The sequence below is a fragment of the Raphanus sativus genome, chromosome 6, assembly GCF_000801105.2.
Source record: "Raphanus sativus cultivar WK10039 chromosome 6, ASM80110v3, whole genome shotgun sequence".
In the NCBI taxonomy this organism is placed as follows: Eukaryota; Viridiplantae; Streptophyta; class Magnoliopsida; order Brassicales; family Brassicaceae; genus Raphanus; species Raphanus sativus.
This window is the reverse complement of record NC_079516.1, coordinates 43,949,548-43,974,161: the sequence shown is the minus strand read 5'-3', so window position 1 is coordinate 43,974,161 and position 24,614 is coordinate 43,949,548. Positions and strand designations below refer to the sequence as shown.

The 24,614-nt window shown below is 34.4% G+C and overlaps 6 protein-coding genes and 1 non-coding gene across 7 annotated transcripts; 4 read left to right on the top strand and 3 right to left on the bottom strand.

Annotated features, from left to right (window-relative positions):
• The first annotated feature begins 842 nt into the window (after positions 1-842).
• Positions 843-2,329, top strand: LOC108811428 (F-box/kelch-repeat protein At2g44700-like). Its single transcript, XM_018583474.2, has one exon. It carries the CDS (start codon positions 1,047-1,049, stop codon positions 2,109-2,111), a length of 1,065 nt encoding a protein of 354 aa, XP_018438976.2. The 5' UTR covers positions 843-1,046; the 3' UTR covers positions 2,112-2,329.
• Positions 2,330-4,312: 1,983 nt separating this feature from the next.
• LOC108811427 (uncharacterized) lies at positions 4,313-5,419 on the bottom strand. Its single transcript, XM_018583473.2, has one exon. It carries the CDS (start codon positions 5,255-5,257, stop codon positions 4,529-4,531), a length of 729 nt encoding a protein of 242 aa, XP_018438975.2. The 5' UTR covers positions 5,258-5,419; the 3' UTR covers positions 4,313-4,528.
• Positions 5,420-13,450: 8,031 nt separating this feature from the next.
• TRNAY-GUA (transfer RNA tyrosine (anticodon GUA)) lies at positions 13,451-13,534 on the bottom strand. Its single transcript is given in 2 exon segments — positions 13,451-13,486; positions 13,498-13,534. It is a non-coding gene; the product is annotated as a tRNA-Tyr (tRNA).
• Positions 13,535-14,021: 487 nt separating this feature from the next.
• Positions 14,022-15,150, top strand: LOC108811424 (40S ribosomal protein S25-4). Its single transcript, XM_018583472.2, has 4 exons — positions 14,022-14,144; positions 14,237-14,311; positions 14,631-14,765; positions 14,857-15,150. Exons 1-4 carry the CDS (start codon positions 14,142-14,144, stop codon positions 14,968-14,970), a joined length of 327 nt encoding a protein of 108 aa, XP_018438974.1. The 5' UTR covers positions 14,022-14,141; the 3' UTR covers positions 14,971-15,150.
• A 335-nt stretch (positions 15,151-15,485) lies between these two features.
• LOC108811423 (protein RER1B) lies at positions 15,486-16,880 on the top strand. The gene is made up of 4 exons (XM_018583471.2): positions 15,486-15,642; positions 15,864-16,226; positions 16,303-16,483; positions 16,606-16,880. Exons 2-4 carry the CDS (start codon positions 15,883-15,885, stop codon positions 16,645-16,647), a joined length of 567 nt encoding a protein of 188 aa, XP_018438973.1. The 5' UTR covers positions 15,486-15,642; positions 15,864-15,882; the 3' UTR covers positions 16,648-16,880.
• A 128-nt stretch (positions 16,881-17,008) lies between these two features.
• Positions 17,009-19,454, bottom strand: LOC108808592 (putative pectinesterase 11). The gene is made up of 5 exons (XM_018580713.2): positions 19,186-19,454; positions 18,500-18,659; positions 18,118-18,306; positions 17,469-17,704; positions 17,009-17,364 (listed from the first exon to the last, which is right to left on the bottom strand). The coding sequence occupies exons 1-5, from the start codon at positions 19,452-19,454 to the stop codon at positions 17,172-17,174; spliced, it is 1,047 nt and encodes a 348-aa protein (XP_018436215.1). The 3' UTR covers positions 17,009-17,171.
• A 1,280-nt stretch (positions 19,455-20,734) lies between these two features.
• LOC108811421 (universal stress protein PHOS32) lies at positions 20,735-22,011 on the top strand. Its single transcript, XM_018583470.2, has 5 exons — positions 20,735-21,044; positions 21,124-21,203; positions 21,390-21,508; positions 21,589-21,665; positions 21,753-22,011. Exons 1-5 carry the CDS (start codon positions 20,813-20,815, stop codon positions 21,806-21,808), a joined length of 564 nt encoding a protein of 187 aa, XP_018438972.2. The 5' UTR covers positions 20,735-20,812; the 3' UTR covers positions 21,809-22,011.
• The last annotated feature ends 2,603 nt before the right edge of the window (positions 22,012-24,614 follow it).

Here is a 24,614-nt window from a genome sequence, read left to right as displayed (position 1 = left end):
TATGTATGTATGTTTGCTTCAAAGTAAAAGAGGCTGGTTGCCTTCTTGGTCTCAGACAACTGAAGCTCAATCTCGTCTACACGGCTTAGAGTGGCAGTTAGTATCTGTTCTTTCTCCGGGGAGGACGCCTCCGCCTGCTTATTCTCCAACGATCTACATTTCTCCTCCTGCTCGGCCATTCTCTTCTCCATCAACGCATACTCTTGGCTTTGACACCATCGCCGTCTCTTCTTTCTCTTCTTTGTCAGCCGTATATAGCTGCCTCAGTGAGCTCCCTAAGCATGTTTTTTTGTTACTATATATCCCAAGTCCTGAAAGTATTTACAATAAGATGGTTTGATATCTTTGGAACTAACTTGTGTTTCACGTTTCCTTAAAAATTCTAGCTTCTTCTTGCAATGATCTGAATATTTATGCAAAACCGAAAAAAACTAGAGGATCATTTGTTACTGTTGAACAATAGTGAAAGATCATTCTATTAGGTTAATAATAATGACCATTGTGTTTTACTGTGGCTCCCCAAGGTCTCGGGTAGCTTCTTGAAGATTTTTTCCTCTTTATTTTTTATCGTTGATTAAATAAGAGAAATCGACTCTCTTATAAGAAGAAAATTGAACAAAAAACATGAATCTCTCGATACAGGAACATTATTTTACTTCTCACAATGAAAAAAAGTGTATTCTCTGAGCAAGTAACAGATAAATATCAAGCCGAGTAGCTTAAATTTTTATACTTGCAAATTTCTCAATTTTTAATACCGTAATTATTTTATACTTGAAAACAATGAATACTTGAAAATTTAAAACAGTTACGGGACGAGTAACTTGTATAACACGAGTAACATGCAAGTAATTCTCCCCCGCCCTAGCCCTAGCCCTAGCCCTAGCCCTAGTTAAATATACGAAGTTCTAGTCTCCTCGTATAAAAAAGATAAAAGAGTCGTATCATTAACTTCCCTAAAATAGTAAATATCTAAAGTCGTACGTTCATTCGCCGCTGTGGCGCTCTCTAACGCCGACGAGCCACCGCTAAACATAAACCACTCAATGTCGCCGCCGTCGTCGTGGTTATCCTCGCTTCCCATCGACATCGTCTTGGAAATACTAGCTCGCGTGCCGAAACGCTATCACCCGACCGTCTCTTGCGTATCCAAGAACTTCAGCCGTCTTCTTCGTTCGCCGGAGATACACAAGATTCGCTCTCTCCTCAGCAGAGACTCGCTCTTCATCTGCTTCGTCGGCAAAACCAATGATGAAGGCCGGGTCCCACACTGGTTCACTCTCCGCAGAGCTGAGAATAATAACCCAAGAGAGAACCACCTCGTCTCCATCGACCTCACGTTTCCTTGTCAGATCGAGCAAGAACCCTGCGTCGTCGCTCTAGGCCCTGAGCTTTTCTTTATCTGTGGATCGTTCTTTCCTTCGTCAAGCATGTGGGTTCTTGATTCAAGAACCGGTACGTTTCGCCAAGGACCTAGTTCGAGAGCTGCTAGACTATACCGAAGCGTGGGTGTAGTCGGAAGCAAGGTGTACGTGATGGGGAGCTATAGAGACGACGAGATACACGTGGAGTCATTTGACGTGAAGACGCAGACGTGGGAACTAGCGCATGTTCCTGAGGATCAAGACTGGTGGAGGAGTGCCGCCGCAACTGTGTCATTAAACAGGAAAGTTTGTGCGTTATGTTTTTCTGACGACGCTATTGAGTGCTATGATACTAGAGATGGGTCTTGTGAGAGTTTAGGTTTGCCTACTAAGGGTAAATGGTTGTGGGGAACGGGTGCTTGTGTGATGAACAATGTGCTCTACGTTTATAACGCTAGGTTCGGGTTGATGTGGTATGACTCTGAGATGAGGCTATGGAGAGCGATTAGTGGTTTGACTCATCTCAACAAGGTTTGGTCTGTTGCAATGGCTGAATACTATGGAAAGTTGGCCTTCTTGTGGGAAGAAGAGGTTGCTGGTAGGGGTGAGATGAAGGAGGTTTGGTGTAGAATGATTGCTTTGGAGAGGAGTGAAGGAGAGGTTCACGGGATAGCTGAAGCGCCTCAACTTCTGGGGAGTGTCCCTCGTGGCTATAGGTTGCAGCATTGTCTCTCTGTTTCAGATTAAAGAGAATGAAGTGTCCCTCGTGGCTATAGATAGAATGTCCTTATGAACTACTTTGTCATAGTTTCAGCCTTATGAACTACTTTGTCATAGTTTCAGCCTTATGAACTACTTTGTCATAGATTCAGCCTTATAAACTTTGCACATGTGAATCTCATTGATTAGTCAGATAGAGGGACTTGTCCTCTATATTTTCAGCAGAAGTATCATATTCGATTCTTGAGCTCTTGCTTACTACTACCACTAGACTGTGCCTGATAGAAGAATATATGTTTACAAGTATTTGGTTAGGCACTTTTGTATGATAAATTGATAATAGATTTGTAGATTCTCTCACCTACAGTGGTTGCAACTTGCAAACGCTGTAACTGGACTATGTGCTTTGTTTTTGTTAATGATGAACAAATGCCTGACGACATATATGATTGTTAGCCTCACCACTGTCACTATGATTAACTCCATTACTAGGGGACATCAAACCGCCGAATAAATAACAACCTCCTCCTTTCATCTCTCAGGGATTCACGGCTGAGGGTAATTAAATCTGCCCCGGAAAAAGAAAAACAAATACATGTGACTAGAATAGCAAACTAAAAAGTGTAAGTAAGTTGTAACAAGTTTGACTAGAATAACAAAGTGGAATAATAGAATAACCTAATCACATTTTAAATAACAAGTGATGTAGCCATTAAAATAGTTGAGTGATAGAACCGCAAGTAAATCACATTTGTTTGAGTTTTCCTAGATGTCAATCCAAGTCTCATCTCAGAAGTTAGAAAAAATAAAGTAATATAAAAAAAAATCTAATTCTGATTAACATGAAACCTTTTTTTGAAAAAGAGCCTAATAACCAAAAACTACGTAAACCGGCAATTCTTCAATCTTCTGGCGAAATTGGAATTCATTTTGTACCACTGTTTTTACCAATGGAACATGCCGTTTAACTCTACTTTTTGTTTAAAAAACTTTTGATACAAGACCACTCGGCACCATTCTCTAAGCTTTGATACAACTTGTTACTCCCTCCGTTTCAAATTATATGTCGTTCTAGAGCAAAATTTTTGTTTCAAAATAAGTGTCGTTTTCGGTTTTCAATGCAAAATTTATTGAAAATATTTTTTATTCTATTTTTATATTGGTCGATGTGTATTGGTAATAGTATTTTTATTTTGGAAATATGTAAAATTAAATGTTTTATTAATCTGTGTGCAAAGACTTAGAACGACAAATAATATGAAACGGAGGGAGTATAATTTTTCTTTTAATTTAATGTCCAGCTGTTGTCAAAAAAAAAAAATCTAATGTACAGCTCTAGTTCAACCAATTAGTATATAATATTATTCACTTTGGACTTGAATCCATGGATTTGGTTTTGAATTCATTCTCAAATGATATCATACAAATCAGAGTCGAACTTCTTTTATATACTAAATATTATTTGTATAAACTTGTGATGTGAGCTATTGTTTTTTGTATATATATACTATGTTCGTAGTTTTTAAGTGATTTTATTACTATTTCTTTATAATCAACTATGATCTTCTAATAAATGTCTTTCAAGTAATTCACCATTAGAATTAATGCTTTCATTTCGAACACGTTTTTTTTGGGGCAAATATTTCAAACACGCTTTAAATCAGATTCAACTGCTTTCTTTTTCCGTTTTGAACAGTCGGTACAGTTTAGATTCTACTGTTTTGTAAGGGCATGTTTATTATAGGATTCTTAAGACGGATTTTGAGTTTTTAGCGTAATAGTCTCTTAATTTTAAATAAAAAAACTAAAAACCGTTCTTAATGCAATAAACATGGCCTTAGTTTCCGGATTTTAGAAGAATTCTCCATCGTTTGAAAAGTATTTTGAACATGCCAGGGTTGTTCCATGGGCCTTTGTCTGAATGCACACATTCACATTTGTCTTCACAAGTGCAGTTACCACCCACATAGATGAAGCTTGAATAGATCCGATTACATGCTTTGGTTCATTTACAGATGCGGTTCAATCTGCCCAAGACGTTCCTGCTGCTCACAACCAAGGCATACAAGACTTGTCCGTGCTATTTTTGGGTGAGTTATATGCACATAGATATAAAATGCTTCATAAAGAGTAATGATGATTTATGAACAATGGATCCTTTAATACTCTCCTTGTTGATTGCTTCTTGCTCATCATGTTTTTCCGATATATGTCTACCATAAGACTAATTTTACAGAAAATATAGATTATATAGCTTATAAGATGGAACAAAATTTTACAAAGGAAAAAAAAGAAAGAGAAAAGCTAAAACAACATTTTATGCTGGGGCTTTCAAATATTTTCACCCTTATATTTACAAACACACATATGTGAATGTTATTTGTTGCATAAACAAAAAGTTTTTCTTCTTCTTTTTTTCTCCTTGCTTTTTTCTTAGTACTTATCTAAACAATACAAAACTCTTCATCCTTTTGGTTCCTCCTCTGTCTCGCAATGAAAGACTCGATCTTGTACCTGAGTTCATCATCAGAAACTTCAGCAGGTCTCTCAGTCTCCGATCTCATCAATCTTCCACAACCACAAGAACTCTTCTTCGAGCCCTCGAGCTTCTCACACCCACTCCTTTCGTAACTCTTCCTCGGGCTTTCCTGTTTTTGGGTGATGACTTGTTTCTGTCTCTTTACACTTATGTCCTTCTTCTCAGTACTCTGTTTCTCTCTGTTATCTTCAGTACTCTGTTTTGCCCTGTTCTTCTCCAGCATGCTCTGTTTTGATATGTCTTCTTCGCTGCTCTGTTTTTCTCTGCATGTCACATCTGCATGTAAACTCTGCTCTCTTCTCGAGCTCTCCTCCTGAACAAACTCGTCGTAAAAATCATTGCTGTTTCTCCGTGCGTGTGGTTCTTGATTCGCAAAAAGACCGCACTTGGCGACTACAGCGATGACTATCGCGTTCCCCAAGAGGAAAGCAAGGTGACGGTTGATGAGGAAACGTGTGAGACCAGAGTCCTCGAACATGGTGACTAGTTGGTAACAGAGCTTGGCCACTGTAACCATAACTACTGTTATCTCGACCACTCGGTAAAACAAATCCAAGAGTTTTTGGACTCGAGACTTCTTCACAACAGCCTTCATCTTTCTCGGTTTAGCCTTTTGGGTACTAGGCGAATCCATCGGCCTTGAAGAGAAAATGATTGGCTTACAAATTATATGTTGTAGAGCCCAAAAAAAAGGAGAGTTGATATTCAGTTTATGGTAGGAGAAAAAAAGGAGAGAGTGAGTTTTTTTCTCTCTCTTTGCTTCTTTGTTTTTAGTTTTAGCTTGAGAGAATGTACCTTTGCATTGCAAGTGTTTATATAGGGTCAGTGATGAGTGCATTTGCTTTTTCTTTTCCGGGCACTAATCTTCTTTTTAGAGTGAATTATTGTTATATTGTTCTTGTATGCAAAAATGAGTTAACACCCTTAGCAAAACTCTAGTGTTGTGTCCTAATTTTTTTCACTAGGGGCTGAGCCCCGCGCAAGCGCGGGGTCATTGACAGAGTTGTTTCTCTATCTCAATGTGTGCAACTGAGATACCATATTTGTGAAGTTTGTGTGTTTTGTTGTGGTCACTGATTTACTTACACGCTTGCACGCAGGTATATTTGTGTCTGTTTTAAGCCTTCTAGGTATTGTATACCATTCTTGAATTTTCCGTTTTATTATTGATTTACATTTATATATTTTTTATTATCTGAATTTCTTGTGTTTTTCTTTGTGTATTTGTATTAGGTGTATTGATTTTTGTATATGCCCATGTTATACTGAAAGTGGTAATTCATATCATATGCTTTATTGCATCCTAAGATGCATTTTGCGTGGTTTTTCAAAAAAACAAAGAATAGGTTTTACTTGGTTAATGTTATTCATAGACTGAGACTGGTTTGAAACCTAAGTTTATATGAATTCAGTTTTTACTGGATCAGCAAAAGTATGTAAATGTAAATCAATAATAAAACTATTGATTTGTTTATATGAATTCAGTTTTTACTGGATCAGTTAATCCAGATTACACGCTCCTACACAGAAATTTAGTTAACTACCAAGGACATACCTCATAAATGGTTTCTTGTTCAGTCTTGGAGAACTTTTCTTTGCAGAAAAAAAAACGGATAACCTGCAATAGAAAAGTAAGTTTATATATAAGCACACATGACAGCTACTGGGAAAAAGTTTATCAAGTAGGGGAAAGCAAGTCCTATTACTTTAGCCAAGTAGACAGCTTTCAAGCAATGAATGTGAAAGTTGCAAGCCATAGAAGAATACCATTACAGCACGACTCATGGGATTTGGGAGCTCTCGAACAAACTTCTCAAATGCATCTTATCTGACTCTACCCTTGATCTCAAGCAACATAGGCCACTCTTTCGTAGTAGTCTTTTCACCACTGTCCAAGAAAAATATCAGATTAGGAAATATGATATCAGTGAGTGTATATACTTTTACATCAAATCAAATGTCCTATAATGCGAATAAGAAGCTTATAACATCTTCCATGCAGCTCAGAAACGGTGTAATAGTATAACATCTTAGATTAGTCAGCACAACAAAAATGTTTAAATATGCAAACCCAAATTTGGAAATGTAGATGAAATAAAGTACTGAGCTAGGTTTGCTATCACTAATAGAACCATTGATTAATACAAACCTTTTCAGAATAATGACAGAGATCATAGAAGAAACACTCAAGTGGAGTGGACCTTCCCATAGACGTTCACCTGTAGGTATGCAAACAGATTACAAATCAGAATGAGGCATTAAGGATACTAATTCATCACTCTCGGCTTTAACTGGTGATGTACCAAGATCGGTATTTGCTTTTTCTTTGGGTGACATAAGAACTATAACCGCCTCTGCACCATTATTATCTGAAACAAGAGGTCTTTTTTCAATATCTGACTCAGATGGAGATTCTGAATCAGTGGATGACATGAATTTATCAAGAGAAACAATTGGAGGAAGAGATCCAGTGGCAGCCTGCAGAGCCCTCACTATAGTTGTTCCACTCATTCTCGACTCCCGAGAATTTTCTTCTTAATATTCTTTGGTCGAGGCCAGTTAAGCGAACTTGATCCAATAGAGATCTCTATGGAGCCACTATCCATCGGCTCCACTTCCAATTGGAACTCTCCTTTGTGTGTTTTCCTTACCAAGCTTCTGATATCCACCTCTGTGTCATGCAGAACAACAATTTAAGCCATCTCGAAAACAAATCAGTATAGACTAATATACAAAAGACTACAATAATGCACTAATAATACTGAATCAAACATGATCAAATTTAGAGCGCAACCACTTTCCAAGAAAATCACATAAAAATTGTAGATTAATATATACATTAAAACTATACACATATACATAAAGAATATACCTTTGTCATCTCCAATGAGCAGCTGCACGATTTGTGATAAAGAGATATCTTCATCATCAAGTTGTATGGTTATGACTAATTCTTGATAGTGTTTTAAAAGACTTGTATGCTGCCGCATTCCCCATCTCTATCTCTTTTAAAGCTTCCTGCTTCCTCTCCTTACTCTCCCTTTCTTCTCCAAATTCCGACTCAGGTTCATGCTCTAGTTTTACTTCTTCTCTACTTCAGGCTCCTTCCTTGGAGGCATAACCATCTTATCCTCCTGCTGCTTCATCTAGAATTTCAATTAAAGTTTTGAGATGAATTTCAATTAAAGTTTTGAGATTTTGACCGTGTCTATGGATCTCTTACCAAATGGATCCGAGGCGGCGTGTGGACTTGACCCAAAACCTTGAGCGTCTGCCAAACATGATTGTATTGGTACGTTGCTTGGTTCCATGTCAAGCTCCCTCGTATAAACGTTGACGACATCCTAGAGCTGATTCAATCCTTAGTGAGCATATCTGGGTAATCTGAGAATCGATGCTCTGTTATAACAACCTTTGTTGATTGGAAGAGGAGGATAAAGGAGAAATGGAGAAGAAGAACTGAAAAGGTAAAAAGGAGAAGGTTAAATACATGACCTATTTTAAAGCTTCCGATCAATGAAAGAACATATGATTCATTTTTCAAATTGGGGAAGATGAAAAGATCAAAGAAGATGTCGCTTGTAAATATTTTTTTTGGGTCAGAGTTAAGATATTTAATAGTTTTGCGGGACCCACATCATTTAAAAAATGCTGATGTGGATGCCTTAAGAAGAGAGAAAAGTGAGGCATTATATATATGATTTGACACCATCGCCTCGTTGTTCTTTTTAGATTGTATTTACGGTTACATGTTAAAAAGTACGAGTTTTATGAGTTATTCATTAAATTTGACAAATAATCTTTACATGAAATGTTTTTGACTAAGATCTAGATTGTCTTAATGGTCTGACAAACATCAAACTTGAAACACGATTATTAGTCCTTTCACCAATTAAAAGTAAGTTATTTGCATACATAAATGTTTCAGATTATGAGAAGCTAGTGGTTTTGTACCGAAAAGTATAAGAATGATTGTATAGTTATATAACTTTAATAGGTAATTTAAAATTGTGGCTCACTGTTTTGTAGTATGTCAATCAAACAAGTAACATACTAACTTTGTTGTAAAATACTATTTGATCATGGAAGGTGTGCATTTCCTAAAGGGTTAGCTTAAAAGCCATGTCTCACTTGTCAAACACTGTAATACATTCTGTTTTTATACTTCTAATATCCCAATCTATTTGTTGTGTCATTTATATTTTTTCAGTCAAGATAAGAAAATCAATTCATACTAGTCTCAAAGGCAAGGCAACAATATGAAAAAGAATAATATTATCATTTTAAGTGGTGTTTAGAAAAAGAAAAATTTGTTGCAAAATAATTAATCACTATTTGATATCCGTGTTCACGCACACCAATTAACCTAATGTGCACACTACCACAATCGAATGGTATGTCGATGTAGCACTTTAGGATCGAATCCACAGAGACCAACTAATACACTTTATTTTTATGGGATCAATATCAAGCTAAAACAACATGGGGGTTTTGATCGAGGATAATGTGACAAGCAGCAAATAATGTAAATGTAAATTCAATTTAAAGAAAAGCCAGCCTAGGGTTTCTTCATCGGGTGCTAAAACTTGTGAGCTGAACAATTATTCAAGTACTAATAAGAACAGTCTAGAACTCGGATCACTCAAGTAGAACAGCCCACTGTCGTGGTACTGCTCCCTATGCTGATCGATCTCACCGTCTAACTGTCGTTGAGGTGAGAAGCGATCGCAAGCAATAGAGATCAAGTCCGATAGGTTCACAAAACACCCTAATATCTACTTTCGCTGATTAGGGATGCAATGCTCATTCAAAACAGATCTAGCAACCTATTACACGGTTAATGAACAGGTTAAACCTATGATCTAACATTAAGCGGCCAGTTTAATGCAAGCAATAAGAACAGTTATGAATGAAGACAATCAATGGATTCACTTATCTATGTTTAGCTCACGAAATCAACACCCTAGAACCCTAGACAAGCTAGCCGACTACTCAGCCATAGCAACTGAGAACACATATATAACAGATGAAGAAAACATGCTGAATCAATAAAATAAATGAGATAGGGTTCAGGATTCTTCTCAAGAGTGTAGAGATCCTTCTCCCTTTACAAATAAGTAAATCCCAACAATGGAGTCTTAGGGTCTAGAATAGCGTAGAATGATGTAGAAAAAATAGAAAAAGAAGTTATATCAAAAGCCACAGGCGGCCAGAGAGAAAAAGAGGATAATTAGGGCAAATCCCGAGATGTTGTATTTTCCTTATTTGTCGGGAACAACCGCGGGATCACTCCGTCTGCTTGTTCCGCTTGATCGGGAACAGTCATCAGACTGTTCTGCGTGAAAATCACCAAACTGCACTGTTTTCTGCTTCTTTTGTTCCAGCAGGTCCATCTTCCATCCAGTGCAACTCCAGACCTGTAATGACTCGAAAAGGACTAGAAAGACTCGATAAAGACTTGAAAACCAATTAGAAAACATATATATATAATGATGTATAAAACACCATATATCACTATTCTATATAGAATTTAGTAGCATTTGAATTTTTTTCTTATTGATTGAATTCGTTTTATTTATTGATATTTTTATATAATCAAGGTAAATTTATATTTTCTTAATCTATGTGAAAAAATCTTAAACCAAATTATATTGATTCAGAGTAGTTGATTACTAAAAGAAAAGAATACTAGTCTCAGAGAATGGTTGTTATAGTAACTTTTTCCAATTTTTCTAATCATTATAATATATGACAGAATTTTCTTATATCGACAGAAACTTTTTTTTTGGACATATATTCATAAATTCAACTTATTTTATTAAAAAAATGAATCGACAAATATCTATATGATAAATGAAGATTCATAAACACTAAAAAATTACAAATAATGAAGATATATAGTGCATGAAACTGTTTTTTTAACTATAATATAGATAAATGAAAACTTAATAAACACTTGCGCATGTCTTAGGATATTTTTCATTATATTATAGTTTTCTTTTTAAACTAAAAGGGTTAAACCCGGATCTACTAAAGATATAGATCTAACCTCCATGTAAAGGTATAACTCACAGATAGATGTTCTTCTGGACATTCAAATGAGTCGAAAGCAATAGTCAATATCCGTGTGACCGATGAAGTATGAATTCGGATTCGCTGTATTAGATTTTTAATTCCCTCTAGCGCTATCAGACGACCACCAAAGTTCGTTATATTATAGTTAATAGTCATATTGATGGTTATCATTGGTAAAACAATTTCATGCACTACCATCGTCATTTGTAATTTTTTACTCGACTCATAGCACCCCACCATTATTTTTATATGTCCATTTACTAGCTTCTTTGTGTTATTCACAATAAACTAATCTGTAAAAATAATGCGTATCACCATATCTAGATAAATTTTGTGGAAAAAGTTTATAGGACTTGAATGATTACTACAAATCATGTCTATCATGCCAGATTATTATTTTTTTTAAAAGAAAATACTCCATGATATAGAATATGTAGAATGTAGTAATATAATCTCCTAGGCAGTTAATGAGATTTTTTTGAGACATAAAACCTGTTTTCATTCTTTGTACTAGAATCTCATTTCCAAGTTCTTTTTTCTTTTTCTGAAAAAAAGCCTTAAAACCTCATTTCTTAGGTTTTGGTCACACAAATCAAACTTGTAAATCAAAGTTTCCTGATAAAATTATTTTATATTTTTTACTCGGAAAACATATTACTATTATATTTTCTGATATTATTCTTGGCAACTCAAATTTATAAATTAGACACTGGAACTATGCAACTAAAAACGGTTATATGATACATTTTTATTATAAACAAAACCAGTTATATTGTAGATTTCTATTTATAAGAAGACTAAATTTTTTTTTTACAGAAAAAAAAGAAGACTAAATTTATTATATCCAGAAATCCACTTAGAAGATGTCTGCAGAACACTATAATGTGGAGTTTAACTTGTACATTATACAACAATCTTAATATAACCAGAACCTCATTTGTCTGGTAACTAGTTTTATATTGTATATTTCATATGCTGGCATTCATGTATAAGAAATCGAATGTAAAATTTGATAACTATTTCCCCTGATTAGAATTTACAAAGACACTGACTGGTAAATAAAGACAAAACACACAAAAATTTACACTAATATTTTAAGTTATATTTTAAAATGTAGAATAGACCATTCCTTCTTCGCTAAGAGATTGAGAGATGACTTATACTTCTACAATTTCTCTTTGTTAATGTGTTTCTTAACTTTCTTTATGTCTTGTCTCTTTCGAAACAAAAAGGCACATATATGTGGTTTATTTAGTATCATTTTTGTTATTGGATACACTTTGAAGAAAAGATAAAAGCCCCACATCTTTTTCTAAAAGACATCTTCAATTGTTCATAGTTGTCCATAAACGTAACGTGTCACGCGATACTTCATTCAACCAACATAATGCAGATTATGAAGTATATATATGTTATATTTACTTGTTTTAAGATCAATCAAACTTATCCACAAAAAGTTTACGTATAACGTATGACACTATATATCAGCTGGTTTATATGCTAATTAATTTGAAGTGTAATCAAAAGAAAATTTTGCAACACAAACTAGTTGGAAGACCGATATGTTATTACTTACAATTGCTGTACTAGTGTTTTCTCTGTCAAGTTCTTATGTATGGGTTTTGTATTTAAAAATAGTTAACAAAAATTATCTTATTGTGCAGTTTCACTTTCAGTCCACATTTGATATAAAATGTTTTTTTTTTGAAATATAGATTTTAATCCACTTCAAATTTTCTGTGTACTTCTGATTCAGTTCTAGTTATCTGGATGTGTATAAAATAAACTATTTCGAGGGAGCTAAAACATCCTTACATATATAATTTTATTTATCTAGATTTTTTGTTTGATCACCCTTATAAAATAGCGGGAGCTCAGCCACAAATGTAAAAACACTTGCTTTTTCTTTGCTACAGTCCCACCCAATATCAAAACACTTTATAAATATTATAAACACTTTGTAGATGTCGTTTCGAGTTTTTTGATTCAATAAATTTGATAAAACTATCCTTTATATTAAGAGAAATGATTGGACCTAATGAAGAACACAATTAGAATATTTTCTTTTACATAAAATTGTATGTGGGCCTTTAAGATCTATGAATTGCGTTTGTTATCTATAATTTGAGCATAGATTTAGAGATTATGGAGCTCACTCACAAATCTAGTTGATGAAAACTCTTCGTTATTATTCTAACAAGAAAATTGCATCCTTAGCCAAGAACAATACAATATATAAGTGGATACCCCTTTTCTGGTAGCAAATCTATAAAGAACCAAAATCTGAGTTTCATAACTTAAATATGGCTTGTACGTCTATCGTGATTATATTATAAATCATCAAGGACATATTATAAATCCTCAAGTTGATCACATAATTAATCTAATTGTAATTGCTTTTACGTGAATTTTATAACATTTATTCCTCCTGCATGTGAGTGATTGCTGATTCAGTGTCACTTACTGGAGTATTTATTTACCAATGTAATTGCATGTATATACACCAAAAACAACAAACAGTCTCGAAAAAGAAAATGGAGACGCCACAAAGAAAAAGATATAACATGCTTCATAAAGAGTTATGATGACTTATCACTTATGAACAATGTAATTGCCTGTACGTGCAAAATAAAATTTGTTCCCGTTAGAGAACCTTTTTTTTTTCTTAAATCTTCATTTAATGTGGGAAATAATCAAATAAAAGAAAAAAAATATTCATTAAGTGGGAAATCTGATATTCTTCAAAAAAAAATCCGACCTGCCGGAATCGAACCAGCGACCTAAAGATTACAGCAACAACTACAGTCTTCCGCTCTACCAACTGAGCTAAGGTCGGTTTACAAATTATGTTATCACATATGTTATTAAATAGCATTGGGCGTGAAGCCCATCACGGCCCTACTGAAATTCTTTTTGCTAGGAGTTTCATCTTTGTTGACATCCATGATCCATGATTCCATATAAAGTTTTTGTTTGAAGTCATGTGAATTTTCTACGATTATGTTACTAATTGAACAAGGATACACATAAAGTTCCGAATGGCTAACATACATAGTGCACTCATAAGTCATTTAACTAGGCCAAGGTCAATAAGAACATGAATGAGTTAGTTAAAAGTAAAACAAAGTAGTAAACATGAAATGTCATTCACTTACTGTGAATATAATACACAAAGGGATACTAGAATAAAATCACCTTATTAGCTAGTTAGCTTGCACCTGCTCCAGTGTTCCTTCCACTGCTAAAAATTCGTGTATGATTGTTCATGTAAGAGTTTAATTGGGCTTTCTCAGCCTGCTTATTGAAACTTCAATGGGCTTTTTCAGCCTGCTAAGAACTCGGAAACCCTAATATACAAGAACAAAAGCACTTCTCCTACTCACTGTCGTCTCTCATCTCCATAGCCTACCTGCCGATTGTTACCCGTCTCCGTCGATAACACCATGGTTACCCTCCCTCTCTCTCCGTCTATCTCTAGATATTGCTTTGCATCTCTTTGCGTTGGTATCTAATTTTGAGATTTTATGTTTGGTCTCAGGCGCCAAAGAAGGATAAGGTTCCACCGCCGTCGTCAAAGCCGGCTAAATCCGGAGGTGGAAAACAGAAGAAGAAGGTTCGCTTTCTCCATTTATCTTAAATGCAACCTATACTTGTGTACATACACATACGTCTAAGTTAGATTTTAAGTAGATTATTTATTATGAGTTGATGAAATGTAAGTAGATTACTTCCAGTGTGAATATTATTGTAGACACTTTAATCTCTGTGATTCATCACTATCGAATGTCTACTTGAATACATCTGGATAGGTAGGTGTATATTATACATTGTGAAAAATATCTATGTAATGTAGCTTTGGTTATGTCTTGATCTGTGTTCATGATCATTTCTGGGCCTAAGTGTTGTCTTCTTTCTCCTTTAAATAAAAACAGAAGTGGAGCAAGGGAAAGCAAAAGGAGAAGGTGAACAACATGGTGTTGTTTGATCAGGCTACTTACGACAAGCTTCTCACTGAGGCTCCCAAGTTCAAGCTCATCACCCCTTCCATTCTCTCCGACCGTATGAGGGTAACTTATCTACTTCCTGTCTCTTCAGTCTGTTATTTCTAGAACTTCAAACTTACGTTATTTTCCAAAATATAACGTCGTGTACAAACAGATCAACGGGTCTCTTGCAAGGAAGGCAATAAGGGAGCTAATGGCTAAAGGTGTGATCAGGATGGTCGCTGCTCACTCGAGCCAGCAGATCTACACTCGTGCCACCAACACCTAAACAAAACAGATCGACCTTTGTCAATGTTTTGCTTCTCCAGTCTAATCTCTTTTGATGTATACGTTACTCATCAGAGCTCTTATAGTTCTTTTATGTTTGAACTCCTTCGTACTCGAGAAACTCTTTAGAAGGCTGTTTTGAGATATTATGTTTACTTAATATTCCGAATTGATTTTTATATTTGCTCCCTCAAAATATTTTTGAAAACAATATTCTCTGTGTGCACAACTCCTACCACGGTAACTGATGAGTCTTGGCTTTAGATTGAAGACTACACATGACCTCAATTGTGACATTTTTTTCGCTCTTCACAAACTCACTTTAGGTCTAGACTTGAGAATTAAAAAAAATCAGCGTGTAGCGCAACTTGTTTAATTAAGTGAGTTGAATGAAGCTGAACGCTAAATTTGGGTTAAGAAGTGAGAAAGACAAAGTAGTTGGTGAATTTAAGAGTAGGAAAGAACATTCGGGGGTTAAACCGAAGCAAAACATTATATTGGTGGCTTATGCGTAATTATGTAAAACCTACGAGCAAAACTAAAAATAAAAGAAAAACAATTCTTTGTGAGATATTCTTCTTCGCGTTGGTGTTCCTTAAGCTCAGAATCAGATCCGCTTGCTTCGCCGACGAGGTGACGCAGAGAAGCTCTCCTTCATTGTTATCCAGCTTCCGTAAGTCGTTTGAATCTCATCCTTCTCTAACTACTCGTTGTTGTTCTTTGAGAATGATTCAGTTCCGATCTCAGATCTGAACTTTCGCGATCCGTTGAAATCTATTTCACAAGTCTCTTCTCTCTTAGGGTTATTCAGCTAAGAGATGGATTCATGTTGATTGATTTACACGTTTTAGGGTTTTCTAGGTTATCCGATTGAACTTGGTTCTTTATCTCTAGGTTTTTCAAAAGAATCACAATGGACGGTGGTGACGTGGCCACGCCTGTACAAAAGAAGGCACACGAGGCATGGAGAGTTTACAAATACTACCTCGACAAGACCACACCTCACTCAACCTACAGGTGGATTGGCACATTCGTTGTCTTTCTCATCTACTGCTTGAGAGTTTTCTCCATTCACGGTTTCTACATCATCTCCTACGGTCTCGGCATCTACCTCCTCAACCTCCTCATCGGCTTCTTGTCTCCCCTCGTTGACCCCGAGCTCGACGCTGCCTCTGATGGTGGTGGTGCTTCTCTCCCTACTCGTGGCTCTGATGAGTTCAAGCCTTTTATCCGCCGACTCCCTGAGTTCAAGTTCTGGTAACTACTACCCACTGAGACACTTGAATATGTTGTTGGTGACAGACAAAGACGATTGAATATGTTGTTGTTGTAGGTACTCCATGACGAAAGCATTCTGCATTGCCTTTCTCATGACGTTCTTCTCGGTTTTTGATGTTCCCGTCTTCTGGCCTATACTGCTTTGCTACTGGATCGTTCTCTTTGTCCTCACCATGAGACGCCAGATCTCCCACATGATCAAGCACAAGTACATTCCTTTCAGCATCGGTAAACAGGTCTCTCTCAGAACCCCCATTTTAGTCATTAGAATCTTTGTACTGTTTCATGAGAGTCATTTCAGATTCATAGTGATATGGTTGCTAACATTGATATCAAACGTTTGAATCTGTGTGGGCAGAAATATAGCGGTCGGAGATCTGCTGGCTCTCGTGCTGATTGATTGATCCAGAAGAACGAGAAAAAAAGGGAGATAGGGTTCAAAAACCAATTTGGAGTGTTTTTTGTAGTGTGATGAATTGAATCAAATTCCCTATCAGCTACCTATTGGCAACAAGGGTGTGATTAGTTTAATCTGTTATATGTTGCAAGAAAAATGTTCTTTGTTAGTTCCCCTTTAATCCTAAGTACTTCTGTAAATATGGATTTACTTTTATTTCGAAACACATTCATTCCTTTGTTTATCTTCTCAAAAAGTGTCATTTGTTTTTATCAGTTTCTTTAATTTATTTAGTTAATAAAGATGAAACTAAAAGATTCTACTTTTTTTTTTAATCTCCTGGGGTTTACTATATAGTATGAATGTATACCATATTAGGGGGTGGAAATCTTTTGGTGGTTGTAGTTCATTTACAATGAGTATTGTCTTAAATCTTATACACACAATCAAACATAGTTAACTACAGTCGATATGTATTGAGAAATTTATACAAGTAAAAAAGAGTATTAATCAATTAACTGAAACAATTATTCTTTGGAGTTTGATTTGGGAGCATTCTTGAAGTGAGACGGCGCAGGTCGGAGCCAATCTTTGCCACCGATAAAGTCCTTGCTCAAGAAGACGGCAGCTTCCTCGTCAGATAATTGCTTTGACCATTTTACCCTTTCTCTCCGGTCTGCGCCTGGACCGTAACATTTGTATTCACCATAATATACAGTACTGCACACGCATCATTACCGGCATACAATTAGTTGGTTGGTCCAAATATTCAAAACCAGAAACTTAAAGGTAAAAAGTTTCTAATGGTTCTTTTTTTTCCTTACTTGTTTTTGCTAGAGTCACCCCATTCGTTCCATCCTTGAGGTGCAACCACATCGGAGAAGAAGGAGTAAGCAAAGACAACTCTAGAATAAGCTCCCCATGGTCTTCCCAAAAACGAGGAACCTGTACCGGTTACCTTGCATCCCAAGAATGTAAACCCTGATTTCTCTGTTGCCGATGTTCTCATTTGCGCCGTTATCGACCCATTGTTCGGCGACAACGAGTGTAAATGACAATTCTACAAAAGTTATTCCATCAAAAAGTAATTTAAACTTTCAAGTACTACTCTATTCAGTTTTTTTTTTGTAACACACTACTCTATTCAGCTAAAAGGTTTCTGTTATGTAATATTCTATTATTTCATGATTCATGATTTAAGCTTATAGATTAGTATACATATGTATGCTGAAAAATACAAAACTTGAAACTCTTTCTAAGTTTCTATATATAAATCTTATATGTTATCCTCTAACAGCTAGATTATGTAGATATCAAACAAAGCAACGGACAAAGATTTAAGAATAGAAAATGTTAACTAAATATGTTGATATATGCGTTCCAAAAAAACATTAAAAAATATTTTGATATATAGATATAATTTGAAGTGCATAAATGAAAGCAATAATGTAAATAGTCATAGTACTTAATTACTTCGTAGAGAGAAGATGCGCTTCCACAAATGAAATCAGTGGCTCCTTCGATATAGCAGTTCTTGAAGTAATGGTTTCCATTGTCGTCGAGAAGAGTGTCTTGGTACGACGTTAGCACGCAGCCGTAGAACGCTGCATTGTCCGCTGCCACTCGCAACGCAACCGCCTGTCCCGCTGTTCCAAACTTATTCTACTTTCAACAAAACAAAAAAGCACGTCAAGATCAGTCTTTTGTAGTTTCCAAATATTTATTTGCGTTTTACACTAGGTTTTTCATTTTGTATAATCATTTTAGGAAGACTTTGTATTAATCGTAAACACCAAATACATACATAAAAGATAAGTAGAATGAGCATATATAATATATGTGATTAGGATTTGACCTGAATAGTGAGAAATCGGCATATAAAGTCGGATGCGAAGACTGTGAGAGTGGGTGACGCCAAGATGTCTTCACCATCGCTCCATATGAGAACTGTGTTGGAAGCTTTTGTCCCACTCAATGTTATGTAGGGTTTATCCGCAGGAATCACCACTTTTTCTCTGTTTCATAATATTAAACATTATAGGTTTAGTTTGTCACGGAATCTGACAGCAAACGACCGGGATCATTCAATATAGAACTAACTACTCAATTACTCATCAATAAAATAGCCAAATTGTTCTAGAAAACATAAATTCACAAATGGATACAAAGATGATTCTACCACACACCACGTACAAACAAATAATGTAAATAGTAATTTTTTTATTAAACTAAGCATATCTATGTTTTAAAACCAGTCGCTCTAACTAATAACCATTAAAGGATTATGGTGAATAAGAATAAATCCTTAACTTAAAAAAATAATCCCGTGGTATACAATCTTAATTATAAACCAAAAAAATTCCATAAATCCTAATTTTAAAACTTAGTATATTCAACAATATATAAACCTAAACACAATGGTATACTTTCAATATTAATACATGTTATCCATCTTTTTATGATTACCCCTATATACTATATATATACATCTCTGTAATCATATAGTGTGTTTAGTTATATATACAGAAAAACTGTTTGTACCGGTAAACTCCAGGCTTGACCCAAATGAAATAAAGTTGAGAGTTTTCTAGATTTGGAGGGATAGAGTCAATTGCTTCTTGAATCTTATTGAAATCTCCCTTGCCTGATTGATCAACCCTTAATAGAATTGCAGTTGATAAATCAACTGAAAATGAAGAAGAAACCACGGAGGAAAATGTGATCAAAGAGAGAATGAAAATACTGATGATTGTGTTTTGATAATAAGTATCATTAATGTAATGTTTAGACTTTGTTTTATAAAGACCCATCTCGGCCATAGCGCATGTGAGGTATCACGTCTTGGTGATTGTGCAGAGGCCAAGAAAAAGAAAAACAAAACAAAATAGAAATTGATAAATCAATTGGATATAAGCAAGAGTGTGGGAACTAAGGTATATAAAAGTTTCGATTATACATAAAGAGATCTTTTATATATATCAATGGGTTGACTAAAAGTTGCATGACGTGATTGGAGTTGTCCAGCGGCCGATTTCTTATGATCGAAGTTGAAAGATTGTATTTTCGTCTCCATAAGATTTTTATATATCAGATTCGTAGTTAAAAATTTAAAATACAAAGTCTATACACACACTAGACGAACTTTTCTTGATACGATTCAATACAATATACAGCTGAGAATATATCATAGTTTAGAAGACCATAACCAATGAATGTGTAATGGGTCCACGGTTTCCTATTACGATTAGTTTGCTCAACCAACCGTACGCATTCTTTGCTTCCTTCATTATAGTTTTTTGTTTTGTTGGTAAAATGCTTTTTCTTTTAATTATTGGGAAAATGCTTTAACTCTCTGTGTATAGCAAATTAGATTTTATTATTAGTCTGGTTCCTTATAAGAAAAACATACCAAAGTAACTTGATAATATACTTTACTTTGGATAAACTTTACGTGTTAAGTTGGCGGCTTGCATGCTTACCGCATTAGTATTAGGCTATTAGCAATGAAAAAAGAGATTTATAACGCGTACTCATATTTGACCCGCCATAATCAATGGTTTCCATAAAGGGTTGTATATAAAACCGAAAATGTAAATGGGCCAAAAATTAAGGCCCATATAAACGAAAGGAGTTCATCAGCGAGCGAGCCACGGACTCTGATCTATCTGCAAAACTGCAAGTAGAATATTACAAAGCGACAAGCCATAAAAGCTTATCAGATTGTTACTACTGTCGCTTGAAGTAACCAATATCTCCTCGTTCGTTATATATTATCCAACGTGCAACACGACACATCAAAAATAAAGAATAGTCAAAGGTCAACGCAGATTTGGTCACAGGTTTTGTGATTTTTTTTCATTGCGTGGATTGGATGGATACATAATACTATTGTCAATTCAGATCATTAGTACAAATTACAATACACGAAACAGATAAACTCATAGCTAAATTTATTATTTAAAAAAAAAACTTAATGAAAATGGTGTATTATTATGATTAGTTCTTCTGGAAAGCCGCCGACAGAATAAACTGGGTGGGGACTCGGACGCGTCAACAAAAATATCAAAATCACATGGGAGAATCGCAACACGCAACTGTCTCTTTAAATTCCACAAAACCAAATTAAACTCCCACTAACCCATTTATCTGAAAATCCGGGGAAAGAAAGATGGAGCCGTTGATTGAAGACGAAGAGTACAGCTTCAGGGAAGTGGTGTTGCCGTCGCTGATCCCGGTCGTGCCGGAGCCGGAGCTAGAGAGGGAGAACGGAGAGAGGAGAAGAGGGAGAGATGTGATCGTGGCCGTTGATCATGGTCCCAACAGCAAACACGCTTTTGATTGGGCTCTCGTTCATTTCTGCCGCCTCGCCGATACCCTACACCTCGTCCACGCCGTCTCAAGTTCGTTCTTTCTCTTATTTATTTGGGTTCATCAATGTGAATAGTAGATCTGAAAATGTTTTTTTTTTTTGCTACGTAGGTGTTAAGAACGATGTTGTGTACGAGACGAGCCAAGCACTGATGGAGAAGCTCGCTGTTGAGGCCTTTCAAGTTGCCATGGTATTTTCATATCTTCTCCTTCTTTTTATAATGTTTTGGAGTAGAAAACTGTTTCTTTGATTGCTTAAGTTAGAGCTTAGAATGGAGAAATGGTAGGCAACGGTTGTGTAGCTTAGTCTTGTTATCTCTTGAAACAACTCTGGTCTAGAGAGTCTGTCCATCTGATGATTTGTTGTTATGTTGTAGGTGAAGAGTGTGGCTCGTGTTGTTGAAGGGGACGCTGGTAAAGTAATCTGCAAGGAAGCAGAGATATTGAAGCCTGCGGCTGTCATTATGGGTACCCGAGGCCGGGGCTTAGTGAGGAGGTTAGAATATATCTGAGAAGAATTTTTTTTTTTATTGTGATCTTTGTCTTGATTCTGCTTTTTGGATTCTCTCAATGCAGTGTGCTACAAGGGAGTGTAAGCGAGTATTGTTTCCATAATTGCAAATCCGCTCCTGTCATTATCGTTCCTGGGAAAGGTACGTTCCTTCACATATCAGAGTGATTTTTTTTCCACACAAATTTGTTTTGTATTTAACTAAGAAACCTCTGCTGTTGTAATGCAGAAGCTGGAGACGAATCGATTGTCAGTTGGACAAAATCTGGAGATCCTAAACCCTGAAGAAAATAGCTCTCCAGTCTCTTTGTACCTTTTATCTTGCTCATTGTAGTTGCAGTCCTTGTTTCAGAATGTGTTGTACTTCAAGTAATTGTCTTTTGCTATTCTTCTTCTTCTCTGTGTGAATGTGTTTTGTAGTTTCAAGTTTTGTTTATAAAAAAATAACATTTGTTATGTGTATGAAATGGTGTGGTGTTGTGATGTTATTCAGAAATTGAATTATGAGATTAGTCTTTGCAAAATCAATCGAAAAAGCTTCTCTAATTAACTATCTCTTTCTGCCAGCGATGATGATTAATAATATTTAACTAGATTTTGACCCGCGCTTCGAAAGCGCGGGTATTATTTTTCACTTTTATGAAATATATTATTTGTTTGTAATTATTGAATGTATTTATCTTAGTAAAACTTTCTTTATAATAAATTCGACACATAGAGTGTCTCTCGTAAACTATGTGTTTCTCTAGCTTTGTTTTATTCCTTCTCCAATCAACACATTTATTTGGCTTGTTGTTAAAATAAATGATTTTAGAACGCAACTGAACAATAAATGTGACATATTCTATATTAATTAAATATTTACATTGTAATTTAAATTTGTATACAAATCATAGTTTGTTGTTAAAAGAAATGATTTTGAATCCAAATGTATCAGTACTTTTATATTGATTTTTTTCAGTTCATATAAATTCTTTTAATATATTTATTTCAATTGAACTAACTAATATTTTGTTAAATTGGCCCCTTAAATATATTTTTATACATCGATATTTATTTTTCATAATTAGCGTTATATATTTTAGATGTATCATAATATAACTAACAATTTTCAAAAGATCTGGACCGAATCAGGTTATATGGTCATTTTTGTTACAAATATCTGAACCTATTTTAGATACATTGATTATTTATATATTTTTAGGTTCCTATACATGAGAACCGAATTCATTCAAATCTAGAATGATCCAACTCAAAATTCACACATAAGTTTATAATATTCAAGCGGGACTTGGTTTTAAACAAAAAAAAATACCCGAAAGAAACAACATGTACCTAAAATGGACATATAATGTTCATGTCTAATTGATTTTATAAATTAATAAAAAAATCTTTTATGTGTTTGGCTAAATTAAATGAAATAGAAAGGGTTTTTTATACATAAATATTTATTTTTCATAATTAGTGTTATATATTTTAGATGTATCATAATATAACTAATGATATTCAAAAGACCTAGACCGAATCAAGTTATATGGCTATTTTTGTTACAAATATCCGGACCTTTTTTAGATATATTGGTTATTTAGATATTTTTAGATACATCAGAACCAAATCCAGAATGACCCAACTCAGAATCCACACATAAGTTTATAATATTCAAACGGGACTTGGTTTCAAAAAAAAATGATACCCGAAAGGAACAACATCTACCTAATGGATAGATAATGTTCATGTCTAACTGATTTTATAAATTAATAAAAAAACACTTTCTATGTGTTTAGCTAAATTAAGTGAAATAGAAAGAGTTTTTTTTATCAAGTAAAATAATTATATGGAGTGAAAAATTAAGTGGCAATTATTTTGATTTAAGTTATTATTTTATTCACAAAACATATCTTTGAACTATGTTTTTGGGTACGTAATTTTTCACCGATTGAAACTAAAATAAAAATATTTTACTAAAATAAATTAAACCAAACGTTTAATCATATGTAAAACCTTATTATTTAACATTTTTGATTTTATAATTGGCACAAAGTTAATATTGATTAATTAATAACAAAAATATGCAGTATTATTACTATGGTAAATATAATTAATGATGTAATTTATTATTAAGGTAATATAATTAATTAAATTGTTAAACTAAGTGAAATATGGAAACACAATTAATAGATACTACTATTTATGTATCCAAACACATTAAGACTACTATTCAAGTTTCTAAACACTCCAATTTTTTTTAATCCTCCTATTCAAGTATCCAAACACACCGAAATTGTACTTCAGCTTGCTTTAATAAGATAGATACTAGATCTTGACCCGTGCGACCGCACGGATATTAATTTTCAGTTTTAATTTTTATTTATTTATATTAAATAATATATTTATAATATTTGATCGTTTTATATTGATTAAGGTAGGGATAAGTATTTGGGTATCCACTCAAATTCGGTTAAAATTTATTCGGGTTTGATATTTTTGAGTTTAAAAATTCTAGTTCTATTCAGGTATTTATAAACTTTGGTTCCGGTTTGATTTAAATCTTTGCGGGTTTGATAACCCGTTTAAATTATTTTTAAATTTTAAAAATTTATATATCTTTAAATATCCTTAAATCTAAAAAAATATAACATGTAAATTGAGTAATGTAAGCTAAAGTACCTAAATTAAAAATTAAATATATATATTTTAAGTATTTTTGGTGTTTTGATTATTGTTTATCTACTTTAGATGTTTACTTTTGACTATTTTTATATTTTAAATCAACTTAAAATATTTGGATATTAACTCGAAAAATAGCTAACATATTGAAATATATAAATATGATTTAAATACATTCGAATATCCGAAATATTTCGTTCGGATAAGGTTTAGTTATGGTTCTCTAGATACCAAAATGGTAAATCCGTTTGGATATTATCTAGTTTCGGGGTTCAAAATTAGTAATAATTTTTCGTTCAGATTTGTTCAATGAAGAGTTGATATTATAATTTCCATGAATTGTTTGTCCAATAAATTAAAATGTATTTTTTTGAATTTGACATTGATTTAATTGAGAAGTTAATGAAGTGTATTTAATTCAAAT